Below are 18,825 nucleotides of genomic sequence, written 5' to 3' on the forward strand. Positions count from 1 at the left end.
CAGTACTTTGGATGAATGCCACAAAATTTGATGTGTTTTATTTTTCTTTCATTCAGTTCAAGATGTTTGCCATTTTTCCTTGAGATATCTTTTTTGATCCATGAATCATTTAGAGGTGTAAGTATAGTTTCCAAATATTTGGGGACTTTTCAGCCTTTCTTTTATGATTTCTTGCTTAGCTACATTTTGCTTAGAGAACACTGTATTTATGATTGAAATCTTTTTAAATTTTTTGAGATTTTATAATTGTAATAAGGTCTATCTTGATGAATGTTTCATGTGTAGTTGAAAAGAATGTGTGTTCTACTTTTTATTTTTAAGATTTATTTATTTGTTTATTTGAGAGAGAGAAAACAGAGCAAGCAGGAGAGAACAAGAGTCAGGGAGAAGGGCAGAAGGAGAGCAAGAAGCGGGCTCCCTGGAGCAGGGAGCCCTATTCGGGGCTCAAACCCAGAACCCTGGGATCACGACCTGAACCAAAGGCAGATGCTTAACCAACTGAGCCACCTACCTTTTTTTTTTTTTTTTTTTTTAAGATTTTATTTATTTTGAGAGAGAGAACAGACAAGCAGGGAGACAGGGAAAGGGAGAGAGAGCGAGAAAGAGAAAGAATCTGAAACAGGCTGTGCACTGAGTGCAGAGCCCAACGTGGAGTTTGAACTCATGACCCTGATATCATGACCAGCGCTGAAATTGAGTCAGTGCCTAACCACCTGAGTCACCCAGGAGCTCCTGAAAAGAAAGTGTGTTCTACTTTTCAGGAGTGTTTTTTGAATGTCCGGTGAAGTTGGCTATTAGTAGTGTTCATGTCTTTTATATCCTTACTGACTTCCTATCTGTTCTGTCAATTCTTAGAAGAGTGTTGAAACCTCCAGTGGATTTGTCTAATTCCCCTTTGAGCACTGTCAGTTTTTACATCATTTGGAGATCTGTTTTGGGGCACATCACACCGTTAGGGTTTTGGTGTGTTCCTGATGAATAGATCTGTCATGGAATATCCCTGTCCACTCCTGGTGTAATCTTTTTTTACTCCAAAGCCTTCCTTATCTGGTTTTGCTACAATTACTCCAACTTTCTTTGCTTAATGTTTTTAATATCTTACATCTTTTTACTCCTAACTTATCTGTGTCTTTATATTTAAATTGACTCCTTGCAGATAACACATAATTTTTCTTTGTTTTTTTGTCTAATCCTGTACTGTCTTTTAATTAAATATTTAGACCATTCTCATTTAATAATTTCATCCTTTCTTTTGCTTTGTACTATTATCCTTTGTACCATTTGTCCTTTGTTTTTATTTGTCCCATCTCTTCCATTTTTTTCCTATTTCCTTGCCTTTTTTTAGATTGGTTATTTTAAATTTTGATTCCACTTTAATTCTACTTTCTCTCTTTCTCTTGTGGTGGTTTCCTTAAGGTTTACAATATAATTCTTTAACTCATCATGATTTACCTTCACATTTTTATCACATCCCTTCATGTATAATGTAAGAACTTTACAACAGGACATTACATTTTCCTCCTTCTGTCCTTTGTGTTCTTATTATCATGTTTTATTTCTGCCTATGGTGTAAGCACCAGCATATAGGTTTGATTTTTTTTTTTTTTCCTTTAGCAAATTAGCTGTGTTTTAAAGAATTTTAAAAATGAGGGACGCCTGGGTGGCTCAGTAGGTTGAGCATCTGATTCTTGATTTCAGCTCAGGTCATGATCTCAGTGTCTTGAGATCAAGCCCCAAGTTCAGCTCTATGCTGAGCAGGGAGCCTGCTTGGAATTCTCTCTTCTCCCTCTGCCCTTCCCCCCTGGCTTGTGCACTTGCTTGCCCGTGCTCGCTCGCTCGCTCTCTCTCTCGCTCTCTCTCTCTCTCTCAAAAACAAACAAACAAACAAACAAACTGCGTTTATCCTGTTTGGGTTTCTCTCAGTTTCTTGGATTTTTGATTTGTTCTCTTTCATTAATTTCGGAAAACTCTGAACCATTAGTTTTTACTGTACCTTCTGCTCCATGTGTTTTCTTTTTGGAACTCTTGATTATAAATGTTCAACTGTTTGAATTGTCCAAAGCTCTTAGATCCCCTGTTCTTTTTTTGTTCATCCCTTTTTTTCCTTTGTGTTTCTGTTTGAATAATTTTCATTGACCTAATTTCAATGTCACTCTTTTCTCAGCTATGTTTAGTCTGTGAAGCCTAACGAAAAATGATTTATCTTTAATTGCATATTATTTTCCCCCTAACTGTCCATTTGAATGTTTTTTAGAGTTTCCATCTCTGTTGATATCCCCATCTGTTCATGGGCATTGTTCCATGCTTTGTCCCATACTCCCGTACTCTGACATGTGTTTATCCTTCTTCAGAGGGGAATCATCACCCTTGATTTTCAGTCACTTGTTGGTCTTGTAACCTCGACTCCCTAACAGACTCAAAAGAAGTTACGATTTTATAACTTCTCCTGCTTTTTCCCCCTACCCTATTAGGGTGGGAAAAACATTCTCTTGTGGCTTTCTACATCTTAAATGACAACAGGACTGATATTTCAATTTAAATACAGACTTTGAAGAATTCATATGAAGACAGCCTGAGAGCTTTTAAAAGTTAAAGAAAATGAATGGAAAGCTTGCCTCACAGAAAATTAACAATATTCAAAAAGTTTATCCTAGAAGCTCCCCTTACAAGCTTTAAGCATACTTGCTTAGTCATGGTATAGAGATCGTTAAGGGAATAATTTTTCTGGTTTCTTCCTTTCATGAGGCAGGAAACAGTACTATTTCAATGGAGAGATGGATTAATTTAGTATCTTTTCATGGTTCAAGTTTGGTATGTCCTTGCAGCTAGGAAGTTTCTAGGGGGTCTCCAAAGAGCCCATGTTATTTGTCTCCAATCTTCTTTCTTATATAGTTATGTAACATTAGATAAGTATGTTTACAATATTTTGTAATGATTTGCAAATGAAAATATTTAATATTCCCTTAGAAACTACTTCCTATTCTTCTCAATCATGTCACCAACAGTCTTCTTACTATTTGGAAATTTCCATACTAAAGAGTTGACAGTAAAAGATCTTGAAAAAAAATCTCCTTTGTACTCTTTTGATTTCCAGTGCCTGTTAGAAATGTCATGTGAGAAATTGAACACATAAGTCAAGCTCCTGTTGCATCAGGATAAGAGGTAGCATTTGGAGGAATCATCAGCATATGGATGGTATCAAAACCTTGGAACAGAAGGTTCTTGCTTGGGAAGATGCCACCATTAAGAGGAAGGGACAGAAAATGAGTGAGTGGTAGAGTGAAAGAAAACCCAGGAGGGTACAGTGACATAGAAGACAGTAAGAAAAAGTGTTCCACAATGAAGAAAGTGATCAGCTCCAAAGTACAAAATGTTGGATATGATGAGGGCAGAGAATTTAGGTGAGCATGGGGACTCCAGCAGTAGATAGGGAATCATTAGCTGGGGGGTGGTTTGGGAAGTCTTCACTGTAGGTACCTATAGATACAGATAAAGTATGAGGGAGGTTGAGGGAGACACAAGAGGTAGGCATAATGAGGTCATAAAATATGTCCACATATTTGGATTTATGCAGGCCATGTCTTTTATATGTTATCATTAAAATTCTGTAAGCTCTGGGAAACTACTTATATTTCTACTCCTAAAAGGGTTTTAAACAAGCAAACAAAAATATTTATATCTCTGGAAATCTGAATTAAAAGAGCTATGAATTAGATGAGCAGGTGGTGGTTACCATGACTGTTTGGCAGTATTTGGGTTTATGGTAATTCATCTAATGTCTTTCTGAAATCCCCAGCATGCCTTTGTAATGAGCTATTGTTCATGTAAAATTCCATGATACTATAGTAACAGGATTTGTGTATCTTGCCACATACCATTGACTAGATCTCGATCTTAAAAATTCTTTTTCTAGAAGCTTTTGCAATAGAAAATCAAATGTAGTTTACATTTTTCAACACTTTCCTATCCATTGGGAAAAGCAAAAGTGTATATCAGATGCTTTCATTATGATCAGCGCTGTGGGAAGGGAGGGTAGCTTAGCTTTATCTTGAAATAATTATGTATACTGGGAGGAAATTGATTCAGATGGAATCACCATACAACTAGACAGAAAACTTCGTCTTGTTCATTGCACTAGGATCTGCGCCAACATTGCTTCATCTTTGGCTTTTGCTATATATCCTGTTTTGTTAAGTAAAAAACAGCTCGGTCGTCTTAAATTTTTTTGGTACACACTTCATTAGGAAAAAATCTCTCTCTAGATACAGGTAGATACATAGATAGATACAGATATCTTTAAAATGACTGTATGTTACCACTGTTCTACTATAATCAGTGTATTATATGGGCCCAGCACGCTTCCGCTGCGCCACTCTGCTACCCTAATCAGTGTATTATAAAACATATGCAGAATAAAGACATTTGGAAAGGGTGAGAGAGACAGTTGAATCACCGTAGAGACCATTTGTGTTTTTAGAGACATAGAAGTGGTTCTTTTCTTTCTAACTGGTTATAATGTGTCAAGTTCTCGTGTATATCTGAGCAGTTTAAAAGACTTGTAATTCAGAAGTAATCTTTTACATTTATGGTCAATATTACTTATGCAGAATCTCATAAAAGTTTTTCTAATGAGGGGACTTTTTTTTAAAGATTCTATTTATTTATTTGACAGAAATACAGCAGGAGAGGGAACACAAGCTGGGGGAGTGGGAGAGGGAGAAGCAGGCTTCCTATTGAATAGGGATCCCAATGTGGGGCTCCATCCCAGGACCCTGAGATCATGACCTGAGCAGAAAGCAGACACTTAACAACTGAGCCACACAGGCACCCCTAATGAGGGGGCTCTTAACTGACTAAGCAAACAAAAACCTACAATATTTTTCACTCTAATTCGTTAATGAACAAGTTGGAAATCATAATGGCCATTGTTAAAGTTTCATTATGAATGCTAATTTTGATATGCTTGTTTTTCTTTCAGATGACATTAAAGTATCAGTGAATGATTTTATCATCAAGGCAGCAGCCATTACCCTTAAAGTAAGTAGCAGACCCTAAGTCATTTTGGCTTATACAATGGTCTCATGTCTTGGGATTTTTATATGATAAATAGAACTGTCATTTTTAAGTCACGAAAATTATGTAATTTCATTGCTAAAAATATTATACCATTTAATCTCACTCCCTCAGTTTTATACACGAAACTGAGAATCAAGGGGGCTATAACTAATTATAGCAGAATAAAGACCCTTTATTCAGCAAATACTAACTGATCCCCTGTTGCGTGCTGAGTACATTATAGGCATTTAGAGAAATGGTAGTGAACAAAAGTGGACATGTTCTCTGCTCTCCTGGAGCTTATAGTGTAGTTGGGAGAGACCAGTAGTTGTCAGATAGTGAAAGTGTAGTGGAGGAGGAGAAAGCATACCCCGCTGCAGAGTAAGTCAGGGTGTCATGGTGCACACAGTTAGGCAAGATAGGCCTCTCTGTCACAGTGGTAACTGAGTCAAGGCCTGGAAGAGAGAGCTATCAGAAGAGTGTGCCAGGCGGAGGGAACTGCCCACGGAGGCTGGGGGGAGGGGCCACTGCCTTTGAGACCTGGTGGCCAGCAGGGGATACTGTTTCTGGAGGAGAGGAGGTAGCTGAAGGGATTAAACAGAAGAAAGAGGGAGGAGTTGTGCTGCCAGAAGCTGGTAAAGCCTTGGCGGCCATGATAAGGTCTAGGGATTTTATTTTGAAGGAGAGGGGAGGAGCCCTTGGAGGGTTTTGAGAAAGGATTGACATCCTACTTAAACTTGAAAAAGAAAAAGGAGGGACTGTTCTGGTGGTTTGTGGAACACAGCCTGCAGGGAGGCCAGGGGGCAGCAGTGTGCTCTCCTGGGAGGCCATGGATGGCGACAGTGGTTTGGGCTAAGACAGCAGCTAGTGGTGAAGCTGGAGTGAAGGCAAGATTTAAGATACATTTCAGAGGTAGAGCCAAAAAGATTTGCTGATGGGTTGGCTGTGGGGTGTGAGAGAAAGGACCAGGACTTTGGTCCAAGCAGTGGGAGGGATGGAGTTTCGCATGCTGACGTGGGGAAAGTGGCAGAGGAGCAGGTTTAGGCAGGAGGCTAGAGTTGGACTTGGATCTGGAACCCGGGCTTCTTGCTTTCTTGCTCTTCTCCATTTTCTGTCCTTTCTCTCTGTGACTAGGCTATTTTTCTGGATCACTGCATGTTAGGTGCTATATTTAATATATATATTTATAAGGAATTTATTATTTCTTGAACAGTACAGTAATAGAGAACTTTAAAGTCCTGCATTTTCTTAGCCTTTTATATCTAAGTGTTCATACGGCTTTTGTCTTTTGAGCAAATAATATTTTGAATTATATTAGTGATTTTCTAATTATGAATCATTCTTGCCCTCCCTACGTGAATCTCTAGTGGTTATTACATTTCATTTCATAATTTTGTATCAGGAGCTGTAAGTAATTATAATTTACATTTTGTGCTTCTCTTTTTTAAAATCAATGTCTTCTTAAAGTGAATTTGGGTACTTCCTCCCTTCCCTTTGTTGTGCCCAAATTTCGAGATCCCCCAAAGACGACCATCAGAGTCCAGAGTCAAAGCCAAACAGCAAGGGTCGTTTATTACGAGTTCAAACCCGGACCTCTACGCACTCGTTGCTGGTGACGCTAAGAGCTCCCGAGCTCAGGATCACAACACTTTTTATACACTATTTTTGGGGAGGCAGGGACTTAGCATACATCATAGTATCTTGTAACAAATCGCCACATACCGCGGGAAAATCAAAAAGGAACTCTATAATATGACTGGCGCGCTACAGAGCGGGAAAAGGCTGGGAACGGGTTATTGGTTAGGGCAAAGGGCTCTTCAAACAAAGGGTCATTCTTCAAACTGCTGAGTTGGTGCCACTAGGGTATGTGTCACCTCGGGATTGACCGGGGTCTTCCTGTCAAGCCGTGGGGCACCAGATGGTTGTTATCTCTCGGCCCAGAGCCGGATGGGAGGGTCCGGGAGCAGTCATTCTGTTACGTCCAATTCCGGGTGGGGGTTTCTCTGGTGTCAGATGCCTGTTATCTCTTGGCCCAGAGCCGGGGGAGGGGTCTGGGAGCAGCCATTCTGTCAGGTTCAATTCTGGGAGGGGGATGTGTGGTTATAGAGTGTCTATAGAAAGTCTGCTGATATTTTTCCATCTTTTCATGGGTTAGCAAGCGAAGGTACAGATGCAGAAATAGCGGTAATGGTTATAATTTAGGCATCTCACCTTTCTCTGTGCATATTTCAGTATTATAAAGGTTTTTATTTCTTGAAGCTTCATAGAATCCACCAGTAAAAATATCTGAAGCCTAGTTCTGTTTTGAGGAGGGAGCTTTGACAACTGCCTCATTTTTCCCCATAATTATTGAGCGTTTAATTTTCAGCTTTTTCTTGAATCAATTTTGGAAACATATATTCCCAGAAAAATCAATCATTTCATCTGGATTCCCAAAAACTTGCTAGCCCAGAGTCATTTAAATTTGCTCCATACAATATTTTAATATAATAATCCTCAACACTCACATTGTTCTCAATTCTGTCTTGCTCTTACTATTACGTATTTGTGTTCTCAGTTCATTTGTATTGTTGCCTTATGTATTTCTTCCTTTATTTCCTTCTGTTTTAGATCAGAATTATTGTAGACTTTGGTTGAAAATACTTTGTTAGGAAATGGGGATGTGTAATTATTATAATTTTGAATACGATAAAGAGGTTTTAAGAGTATGAATGTTCCTCTGACCACAACTGAGGCCAGATCCCGTAGGTTTTTGTTGCATAGCTCTGAAATTACATTTATTTGCCAGATATTCCTCACTTGGGAGGGGTTTTTTTCCTCTTTTACTTTAGTGCTTTCCATGAAGAACTTAAAATCTTCTCGGGGTTTGGGACTTCACTGTTTATTATTTTGACATAAATGAGCTTTGCGTACTTTGAATGAACCAGCTGAGCCTTGAGAGATGGAGAACTCCGTGCACAGAGCAGCTGAAAGCAGAGCAGTGGAGGAGGGCCTGGGTGGCTCCGTTGGCTGAGCATCAAGACTCTTGATTTTGGCTCCAATCGTGACCTCATGTTGTGAGGTGGAGCCCGCTTAAGAGTCTCTCCCTCTGCCTTCACCCCCGCCCCGGACTCGTGTGTGTGCTCTCCCAAAAAAAAAAAAAATGCAGTGAGAGCGAGCATAGCAGGATGATGAGAAGCCGGAGTACAGTGGGGAATGCATCTCCAGGGAGTGGTCAGTGTACAGTTAGGTAGGCTATTACCAAAGCAAAGAATTTTTGAGAAGAGAAATTAGTTTGTGCTTTCTGTTTTTCACCATCATTTTTTCTACAATATTTGTACAGTTCATACTGTCTCCAGGTGTTTACTGATTTCTTCTGCTCTTTTCATCCTCTGTGTAGTTTTGTGTATGTTCAGTACAAGCATGCTCATACATTTATCTTATGTTCCTGAAACCTAGGAAGTCTTTCTTCAAGAGGGAAGTCACTTACTAAAGGCCGGATGGATCTCCCAGGGCTATATATACTAGAAACTTTGAGCTTTCTACCTTCCCAATGGAATAATGTGGTTGAATTGTTACCCTGTTCCCTCCCTCTTCTCCTCAAGGCCATCTCGGTCAGCATAAGAGACAGGAAGTATAACAAATGTCGAATGCTTTTTGGCAATCAGGTTGAACAAAGGGAGACCTTTTTTTAACCATTATTTATTGTAAAGAGATCAAAACACGTACATCAGCGTTTCCTCAACCTTGCTTCAAAAAACATGGTATGCCTATTCTTCCCAAACATAGAAGCCGTTTAACACAGAGATCCAAACCATTGTTTCAAACCAAATCTTCATTTATTTGCTTCTGTCTACCTATGCTCACTTTCAAAAATGCATAATAATGCTATTTCTCTGTAACCACCTTGGTCTAAAGCTGCTTTTTAAAACAAACAAACAAACAAATAAATCTGCTTCTTTAGAATGACATGTTTTTTCTGTTTGTTCCCTAGCAAATGCCAGATGTTAATGTAAGCTGGGATGGAGAGGGCCCAAAGCAGTTGCCCTTTATTGATATTTCAGTGGCTGTGGCAACAGATAAAGGTTTAATTACACCAATCATAAAAGATGCTGCTGCTAAGGGTATACAGGAGATTGCTGACTCTGTAAAGGTATGTCTTAAGAAATATTATGCTTTTGGAATGTTAGTATTTACTTTCTGGTTAAGTTGTGGCATCATCTAGTCACACTGTGATGTATTTCCAAATGATCATCAGTCATATATGAAGGTTTTTTAAGTTTTAGCCTAGGTATGACCCACTTTAAGAACATTTAACCATCGGGGTGCCTGGGTAGCTCAGTGGGTTAAAGCCTCTGCCTTCAGCTCAGGTCATGATTCCTTGGTCCTGGGATCAAGCCCCGCATCAGGCTCTCTGCTTGGCGGGGAGCCTGCTTCCTTCTCTCTCTCTGCCTGCCTCTCTGCCTACTTGTGATCTCTGTCTGTCAATAAATAAATAAAATCTTAAAAAAAAAAAAAAAAAAAAAGAACATTTAACCATCAAGAGCTCAGAAAAAAACATACAGATAAATGAGGATCAACTGTATTCAAGTTATAGGTGAATGCTTTATTTCCCAAAGTCTAGAATTCAACTCTAACAAGGATATTTTAGATGGTTTTAAAGTTAAAGCTGAAACCATATTCCTATGAAAGTGGTAATGGAGAGACCTCACTGTTCACAGCTTTTTATTCTTCAAATTTGATTTCATTCATTTCCTCTCTAGAATTGAGACCACTAAAGTACTTATCATTACAGAAGCAAAAGTACGGAGTTTTTCCCAAGTTTCTTTAAAAGCAGTTTTTATAGCTCCCAATATGGAGGAGTCCGATTTCCCCCAAAATATTCCATTGAATCGGCAGGAACCAGACAGTAGGTCAGCTCTGACAAACACTATAATTTCCAAAGGTACTTTTTTGACAGAAGTATCAGCTCTTACAGTGTTAGAACTGAAAATTTCAGATTCATTTAGATAAGTGATTCTTTTCTCTTTCATTTACCAAAGACCAGTTGTATATATAGTGGATGAAAAGTTATAAGGAGGAATTAAAAGTAGAAGATAAGATTTCTTTGGAGAGCTGACAGTATATACACATATCGATGAACTTGCCCAAAATACATGAACACAAATTAATCTACTTTTAAAAGCATACTGTTGAATTTTCAAGTTAGATATAATTAAGGGTGACCTTAGTGCAGTAGACATTTTTAGATCTTCACTCCTCTTTGAAAAGATTTGCAGTGTGTTTTTATAGATAAAAATGTAACTTTTTTTTAATTGGGTGGTGGTATTAATTTGACTGATTGAAAAGTCAAGTAATTAGATTGGTTAATAAGATAGTTATATGCCTTTTGTTCATCAAAAGTTTTCAACAACAATGAGAATTCATGTATTTTAGTGTTTTTGTGAAATTCAAATGAGATCACATTTAACTATAGAGTTAGAATTTTCTTAAATATATATATATTTTTCTTATTTTTAATATTTGCATATTTCATACATGAAATTTTTAAATTAAGCATTTCAAGATGATTTCTTTGATTTTGACCAATTTATTAATTTTAATATGATAATAACGCATAGTCTGTTCCTTGTATCCTGGAAGAACCTAGGTTGAGGTGGTAAGGAGGCAGTGTGAGCAGCCTCTGAGCGATGGGAAGGGCAGTCTTAACCCTTTGGAATGTTCCAGGGCCTCTGGTGGTACTCGAGGCTTTCCTCTAATTCCCATCAATCCTGCGCTCTGGCTACCCTGTGCTTCCCATTCTCTCTGCTTCTCTCTCCCACCCTGCTGCTGGTGTTTAACACTCCACTCTTTCTTGTTCCTGGGATATACCAACCATTAGGCTAAACACTTTTAATTCTGTTAGCCCCGTGTTATAGTGGAAACCTTAATTTCCCCATCTGAAGTTGAGGAAACGGAGTTTTAGTAAAACCTTTAGCAAGTTTGCCCAAGGTAATCCATCTAAAAAGCAGTAGAAGAGAGGATTTATTTAAATCTGGGTATTTCTCAGTTCAGGTGCTACTTTCTGAGGTCTTCTGTGGCTTCCATAGCTAAAGTAGCTTCCTGGCCTTACCCTGTTTTTTTACTATATGCAGTTGATCAGTCCTTGAAGTTACCTTGTTTATTTGTTGGTCCTTCTCTGTTCCCTTCTGTCTGATCTTGAGGGCCTTGTTCTTGCCATATAACCAATCCTGCAAGAGTGCGTGTAAGGAAGATCATAGATGCTCAGTGAATTTATTTTTAAAATTTTCAATAAAAAATGTTACTAAGATTAATTTTTTAGGAGTTTGTGGGTCTCTGGAACTCTATCCGTGGACCCAGGTTAAGAATACTTGCACTAAGTTTTTACTTCCTGACCATCACAAGCCTCAAGGATGTCATTGTGTGGTGCCAAAGGCATGTCTCAACTGAGTTCAAGTTTCTAGACCCTAAATAAAAAGTAATACAATAACAAGCCTTAGAACCCATGTTATTCTTAATTCTTCATTAATTATAACAGTCTTAAAAGACAGAGGCCAAGTTTTCCTCTATTTGCACAATAAATTTTTTAAATGAATTAATAAAGAATGTGTATTTGCTGGTCATCTTGTATTACATCCTTTCAGCTGGAGGCTTCGGATAGCATATGCTTTGATTTTAAGTGTGCATTGCTGGGAAATCCCAGTGAGAATTAGCGATTTTCAAAACCAGTGATCCTCCTCAGAATTATTCTTATTCTAAGCTTTTAGAATTCATTGGTAGGAATATCCTGCTTGATGTGTTTAGGATCTACAGAGTTTTGTTTGTTTGTTTTTTCTTTTCTTTCTTTCTTTTTTTTTTTAAAATGTGGGCTTGCAATCCCATCTTTTAAAGAATGTCTGTGTTATTTGCTTTTAGCCTGGTAACTCAGCAGGTTTGTTGAGATCATGTGCCTTTAAAGAAATGCCTTTCAGAGTTCATATGATACATGTCTGTTTATATCATGTGAGCAGTCACATTGCTTAAGGCAGAAAAAACACATTTGTAGATTGTCCTGTCTATTTCTGATAGTCCAAGGACCACACAAGTCTAAATTCATCTTTTCAGTTGTCATTTTGGATCCAAGTAGTTTTATAAATAACTGCATCCAGGTAACTACATCTGTCTCAACTGTCAGAAAGTCACAGTGATACATTGAGATCATTTTTAGAATGATCTAAATGACTTTTAAAAGTCATTTAGAATGACTTTTAAAGAATGTTTTTGGTTTTCAAAAATTAAGTCCTCTCTGGTTTAAAATTGAACAGTTTTCAACGGTGATTGTAATTGTACTTATGTTAGCTGTATAGTACAGAAAATTAAGCATCAGATTTATTTCATCTCCCAAAATGACAATAGTTAAATTTTTCTCTTCCACTCATGAATTAGTTCATTATTAATTTTTCATATGTAATGACTCAATCTCCATTCCTTTGTTTTTGAAGCATTAAAAAATAAAAGTTAACGTAAGTGTGATTAATTGCAAATGCAAGTAAAGGAAAATTTAACTAGTTAAGGTCACTCTCAGAGTGTCTGTCTTTTCCCTCTATCGGTTTTAGAAATCAGTTTTGCTAAAGTGATAAAAAATTACCACATTCTTCTATTATTGTGGCAGTGCAAATTGGACTAGCTCATTCAGGAAATGCCTCAGCTGTAAAATTAAGAACCAAGAAAATGTTTATGTACTAGGCCTTTGTAATTCCACTTCTGAAATTTTATATGAAATAATTGAAAAACCAGCGAACCAAATTAAAACACTGGGGACGTGTTGAATTGTGGCAGACGTAGCATCTTTAGAATGTTTTCAACTGTCTGTAGCTATGTAGCTATGTTACATGTGAGAAAGAAGCAAACACTGAAAGATGAAAACTAATACATTGGTTGTGGGATTATTGCCATTGAACAATTATTTAAAAGCAATCAGGTGGACAAGAATGGCTTCTTGTAATACCGTGTCTTACAAGAAAAAAACACTGGAAACACAATGAATTTCACTGTTTCTATAGAAAACACTGAAGCATTCTGCATGGTAGTGAGGTACAGAGTAATTCTAGTACTGGAAGAATTTTTTAAAGGAAAGCAGTTTTTGTAGCATATCAATTTACAGCTTTAGCTTCTTATGACTATCTGCTCTCTAACTTGTTCATTTTTTAATTGTATTAGAGAAAGTGAAGTCAAATCAAGGCAGGTGAGAGATGAGTGTATATCCTCTACAAATAATTTTAAGTGACAACATCAGCCTGTAATGTGGTGTTGGTTGTCATGCTGTATTTGTGTTTTTCTTTCCCAGGTCCTGTCGAAGAAAGCAAGAGATGGAAAACTGTTACCTGAAGAGTACCAAGGAGGATCTTTCAGGTAATATTTAAACTCTTAGTTATCAGTAGCATCAAACAGGTATCTAGGAGTCTGTGTCACTTTTGAAACACTTTATTTAATTGAAGCGACCTGTCAGGGCTCGTAGGAACCCACTAGGATTAGCTAGTTAACCCATTCAGGTATTCTCAGAATGACTTCTAGGTTCTGAAGCTTTAAAAAAATATATTTATAAATATAATAGATTTATAAACCTCAATTGTTTCTACTCATGATCTCTTATTTAAGTTACTTTGAAGGAAAATATTAACACATAGAGCCTTTAGTTATCATCAGCTCCCTTTTTATTTTGAAGTGTCACTTATACACGGTGTAATATACTGAATACAGTATGAATGTTTCAAGAAGTGGAGAAACCTGTGTAACCAACCAAAGCAGGATATAGACCATTACCAGCATCCCAGAAGCTTCCCTTTCCCCCTTCCTAAGTATCCCCCTTGCCAAGGTAACCACTCTTCCGAAAATCATCACCATAGATTTCTTTTGCTACCTTTTATTTATATAAATAATATATATTCCTTAGTGTCTGACTTCTTTTACTCAGTATTAATGTTGGTGAGATTAACCATGTTGCAGTATGTAACAGTTGTTTATTATTGCAGTGTAAGGTATTTTATAGTATATTGTATGCGTATGCCATGTTACTGTTGGGCATTTGTCTTTGTTTACAGTTTGATGCTGTTACAAATAATGGCACTGTGAACATTCTTATTATTAGCATCTTATGGAGAATATATTTGTTGTATAGACTTGCAAGTGAAATACCTGAATTAAAAGTGTTAATGGAGGGATGCCTGGGTGGCTCAGTTGGTTAAGCAGCTGCCTTCGGCTCAGGTCATGATCCCAGGGTCCTGGGGATCGAGTCCCACATTGGGCTCCTTGCTCGGCAGGGAGCCTGCTTCTCCCTCTGCCTCTGCCTGCCTCTTTGTCTGCCTGTGCTCGCTCGCTTTCTCTCCCTCTGTCTCTGACAAATAAATAAATAAAATCTTTAAAAAAAAAAGTGTTAATGGGTACTGTCAGTTTTCCATAATGGTTATACAAATTTATACTTCTAGCAGCAGTGTATCAGAATTCTCATTGCTTTATATTCTCACCAATACTTAGTAATGTTGGGTTTAAATTATAACAGTTGTTGGAGTGTGTAGTGATACTCTTTGTGGTCAGGGAAATGCAAGTTAATGATGTTTAATACTGTTTTCATTTAATAACCTTTTGAATATCTGGTAACTTATCAGATAAAGTACCTGTTGATGTCTTGTGTCCATTTTTAAAAATGATATGTAGGGATTCTTATTTTCAGATACACAGACCTTTATAGCATATATATTACTTCAGATATCTTTTCCCACTCTGTCCCTTGCCTTTGGAACTTCGTTTATGGTGTTTTTAATGAACCCAAGTTCTGAACCATAATGAAATTCTATTTATTAGTATTTTGTTAATAGCTGGTACTATTTGTTTTATGTGTGGAGTTATTGCCTGTCCCAGAATCATGTTATTTTTCTGTGTTATTTTCTAGAAGTTTTATAACTTTTCACATGTAGATCACCATCCATCTAAAAGTGGATTTTGTGTGTGGTGGGAAGATAAAGGTCAAGATTCTTTTTTTCCCCCATATGGATATGACGACCTAGTATCACTTATTTTTTTTTTAAGATTTTATTATTTATTTGACAGAGAGAGATCACAAGTAGGCAGAGAGGCAGGCAGAGAGAGAGAGAGGAGGAAGCAGGCTCCCTGCTGAGCAGAGAGCCCGATGCGGGACTCGATCCCAGGACCCTGAGATCATGACCTGAGCCGAAGGCAGCGGCTTAACCCACTGAGCCACCCAGGTGCCCCTACCTAGCATCACTTACTGAAAAGCTTACTCCATAACACTGAGAAAGTGACTGTATGTTTGGTTTGTTCTGTGTTCTGTTTTCAGTTGACCTATTTGTCCATCCCTTGCTCAGTACCACTAAGCTATAACTTTTAATATCTGGTAAGGAAAATCTTCTAGTTTAGTTCACCCTCAAGACTATCTTTTATGTCTCTTTCTTTTTCCAAATGAATTTTCAGAATCAACTTAACACTTTCCATATACAGACACACAGAAACCTTGCTGGAGCTTTTTGGGGGTGTGTGTGTGTGTTAAGATTTTATTTATTTATTTATTTATTTATTTATTTATTTATGGAGAGAGCAGGGAGCATGAGTGGGGAGAAGGGCAGAGGGAGAGAGAGAACCTCAGGCAGACATTGCGCAGAGGTACTGACATAGGGCTCCAGATCTCACAACCCTGAGATCATGACCTGAGCCAAAATCAAAAAACTTTGCCAGAGTTTTGATTGGGATTGCATTAAATCTTTTGATCAGTTTGAGGATTCAGTCTTTATAGCATTGAGTCTTCCAGGCAGTGTACATAGTATAAACCATTGTTTATTTAGTTCTTTGGTTTCTTTGAGTTCCATTTTATAGGCTTCTATACAGAGGTCTTAAATTTGTTTCATTAGATTTAATTCTTCATACTTGGTTTTTGCTACTACTATAATGGTGTTTGTTTTATAATTTCATTTTCTAACTACAGCAACCTGTATATATAAAAATTGGATTTTTATGTTGACCTTTTTATCTTGTGACTTAGCTAAATTCACTTGTAAATCCTATCAGTTTATCTGTAGTCTTAAATTTCCTATATACAGTCCGTTCATCTGTGAATAATGACTTTTGTTTTTTTATTCCTTTTCTTCTTAAATTTTATTATTTCTTTTTCTTGTCCTAATCCACTGTCAAGGACTTCCAGTCCATGTTGAATGAATGTTTATGTTAGATACACTATTTATATGTGTGTTGTTTCTTTGATACCATTGTACCTGTCATCTTTGTTTTTGGTCTTTGAATAACTTGCTATAAGGTTCAGTGTCACAGTTTTTCAGAAGGGCCAAAACATACACTTCTGGGAAAGGGTTCTTTGATAGAGGACATGCCGCTCTCAGAGCTTTTGTTTTCCCCTAGTATTTCCAACTTGGGCATGTTTGGCATCGACGAATTTACTGCGGTGATCAACCCTCCTCAGGCCTGCATTCTGGCTGTTGGGAGATTCCGACCTGTGCTCAAGCTGGAGCAGGACGAAGAGGGGAATCCCAGGCTGCAGCAGCACCAGCTTCTAACAGTCACCATGTCAAGTGACAGCCGAGTGGTGGATGATGAATTGGCTACCAGGTTTCTTGAAAATTTTAAAGCAAACCTGGAGAATCCTATCCGACTGGCCTAGTCCTCCAAGATACGAAGTTGGTCTTTGGCTTAGTTTATCGTATAGCTGTTACCAGAACTTACACTGTAGGAAAACAAATAGCTGTGTAAGCGTGAAGTGGGTGAGTTGTTTATTTATTCAAGGTGAATGAGTTTGGCCCGAGTTGTCTTCATTTTCAGTTTGGATTTAATGGTGTAGAAATAAATAACAAACTGTAACTAATGAAAGAGAACATTTGGTTAGATCCCTTTTTAACCTCCGGTGCTGAACTAAAGTGGAGTTAAACTCAATGTAAATTAACTGTTTGGCTCATTTGAGCATTATAGACTATTTGAGAATGTATGATAAATTGTAAAATTGAAAAATTGTTAGAACTAATTAATGTTGAAATTAGACATGATCTTCAAAGAGAAGCCCATCGATTTAATTAATGGGACCTTGCTTTTTATAAACACTGCTGTTACTTGAACGATTTAATATGTACAGTTTATTCTAGATAATAGTAAGTAAGGATCACATTATATTAGGGGTTATGGCAACATTATTGAATTTTTTATGTATATAAAGCCATAGGTCTTAGAGTGGTTTCTGTCAGTCTTATTTTTCACTTCTATGACACTGTGAACTTCTAAAGAGGAAGAATTAAAAAGTCAAAAATAAGAGCAAGAGAGAGAGAGACCAAAAAATTTGTTTCAGTAATAAACTAGAGGTAAAATATCTAAAACTATAGGTAAAATATCTAAATTTTCTGAAATAAACTATTCACCTTCATATTAAGTTGCAGTATAATAAATTATGCTATTTCGTACCAAACATTTTAAATTTTTGTTACTTTAAACACAAAATGTTGGGGGTTTTTTAGTGCATTTTAATCGTTTGTATTGTGCAATAAAATGTGAGAAAATATAAAAATTTCTATTGTATTTTAAATGTTAGGACACAGAAGTTTAGTGAAACCTTCAAGTAGGTTGGTAATTTGCTTGGAACAACTTATAAGAAATTCTACAGGAAGAGAGAAAGAATTTAAACTTCATATGACGTTAGGAAAACAATGGACAAGGAATGTGAAACTTTGAAAGAGAGTGGAAGGGAAAACTTATGAAGTAGGCAAGAGCTCTCCTTTTTACTCCATCAACAGTATGAAATTTTCACTAATTATTGTAAAAATTAGAAGAGCTTATTTCTCTCTTTTAACAACTTTGCTACAGTTGGCAAGCTAACTGTACTAAAATTGGGTGGTAATTTAAGTAACCAGTCCCAGAAAGGCTTGTGTTGGTATCTGCTGCCTGCAGTCGCCAGAAAAAAAAGACCCATGTGGTATAAAGTGTGTGGTATGACTTAGGCCTGAAACAAAGAGCTTCTAAAACAATTAGAGCCCCAGTATATCAGCTGTTAAGAATATGCTTAACTTCATTATTCAGTTTCAACAAGCTGTTTTTCCAACGTAGTCTTCCAAATTTTTGTTACGTTAACAGTTACACTGAAAATTATAACCAAGTGCTATTTTCAAAATAACTTTTATACGTTACATGCTTTTGGTTTTAACTGAAATTATTTGTGTTTTCCTAATTTTTAAAAAAATTTTGTTTATTTTTTAGAGGGTATGAGCAGGAAGGAGGGGCAGGGGAGAAGGAGAGAAAGAATCCCAAGCAGATTCCAAGCTGAGCACAGAACCTGACATGGGGCTTGATCTCATGACCCTCTGATCATGACCTGAGCCAAAATCAAGAGTCGGACACTTAACCAACTGAGCCACCCAGGCACCCCAGTGTTTTTTCCTCATTTTTATATCTGAGGAACAGATATAAAAGCCATAAACAGGCCTTGGCTTGGAGTTGTATTGTGCATCAACAGTAGTGCCTCTGTTTTCCTGTCAGTGAAATGGGCGCTGATACCCACCACAGCCTGCCTTATAAAGTTGCAAACTGCGCAGGAGAAATGACATGTACATTTAAGACATTTTGATTTTTCATGGGTTGACCTCTCAGCTTTTGGTACAAATGGTTTTTGGTTCTGACTAAAAGCATTTTCTCGAATATTTATACTGATTATGTAAGGAAATTGCCATAGCACTGATTTGAGAAAGAGGTGTGGTAAACTGGGCTTGGGTTCCTGCAGAGAGCAAACTATGCGCTGCGTGGGCAATCTCC

At 37.3% G+C, this 18,825-nt stretch overlaps 1 protein-coding gene across 2 annotated transcripts in view; it reads left to right on the forward strand.

Moving 5' to 3' along the window:
* Positions 1 to 17,587, forward strand: part of PDHX (pyruvate dehydrogenase complex component X) — a 70,892-nt gene extending 53,305 nt beyond the window's left edge. For both annotated transcript variants that reach the window (XM_044259067.1, XM_044259066.1), the window contains exons 8-11: positions 4,979 to 5,037; positions 9,029 to 9,187; positions 13,361 to 13,425; positions 16,438 to 17,587. In XM_044259067.1, coding sequence (XP_044115002.1) covers positions 4,979 to 5,037; positions 9,029 to 9,187; positions 13,361 to 13,425; positions 16,438 to 16,696 — 542 coding nt within the window. In that variant the 3' untranslated portion in view covers positions 16,697 to 17,587. The remainder of the gene's footprint in view (positions 1 to 4,978; positions 5,038 to 9,028; positions 9,188 to 13,360; positions 13,426 to 16,437) is intronic.
* Positions 17,588 to 18,825: the final 1,238 nt, after the last annotated feature.

This window comes from Neovison vison, chromosome 7 (genome assembly GCF_020171115.1).
Source record: "Neovison vison isolate M4711 chromosome 7, ASM_NN_V1, whole genome shotgun sequence".
In the NCBI taxonomy this organism is placed as follows: Eukaryota; Metazoa; Chordata; class Mammalia; order Carnivora; family Mustelidae; genus Neogale; species Neogale vison.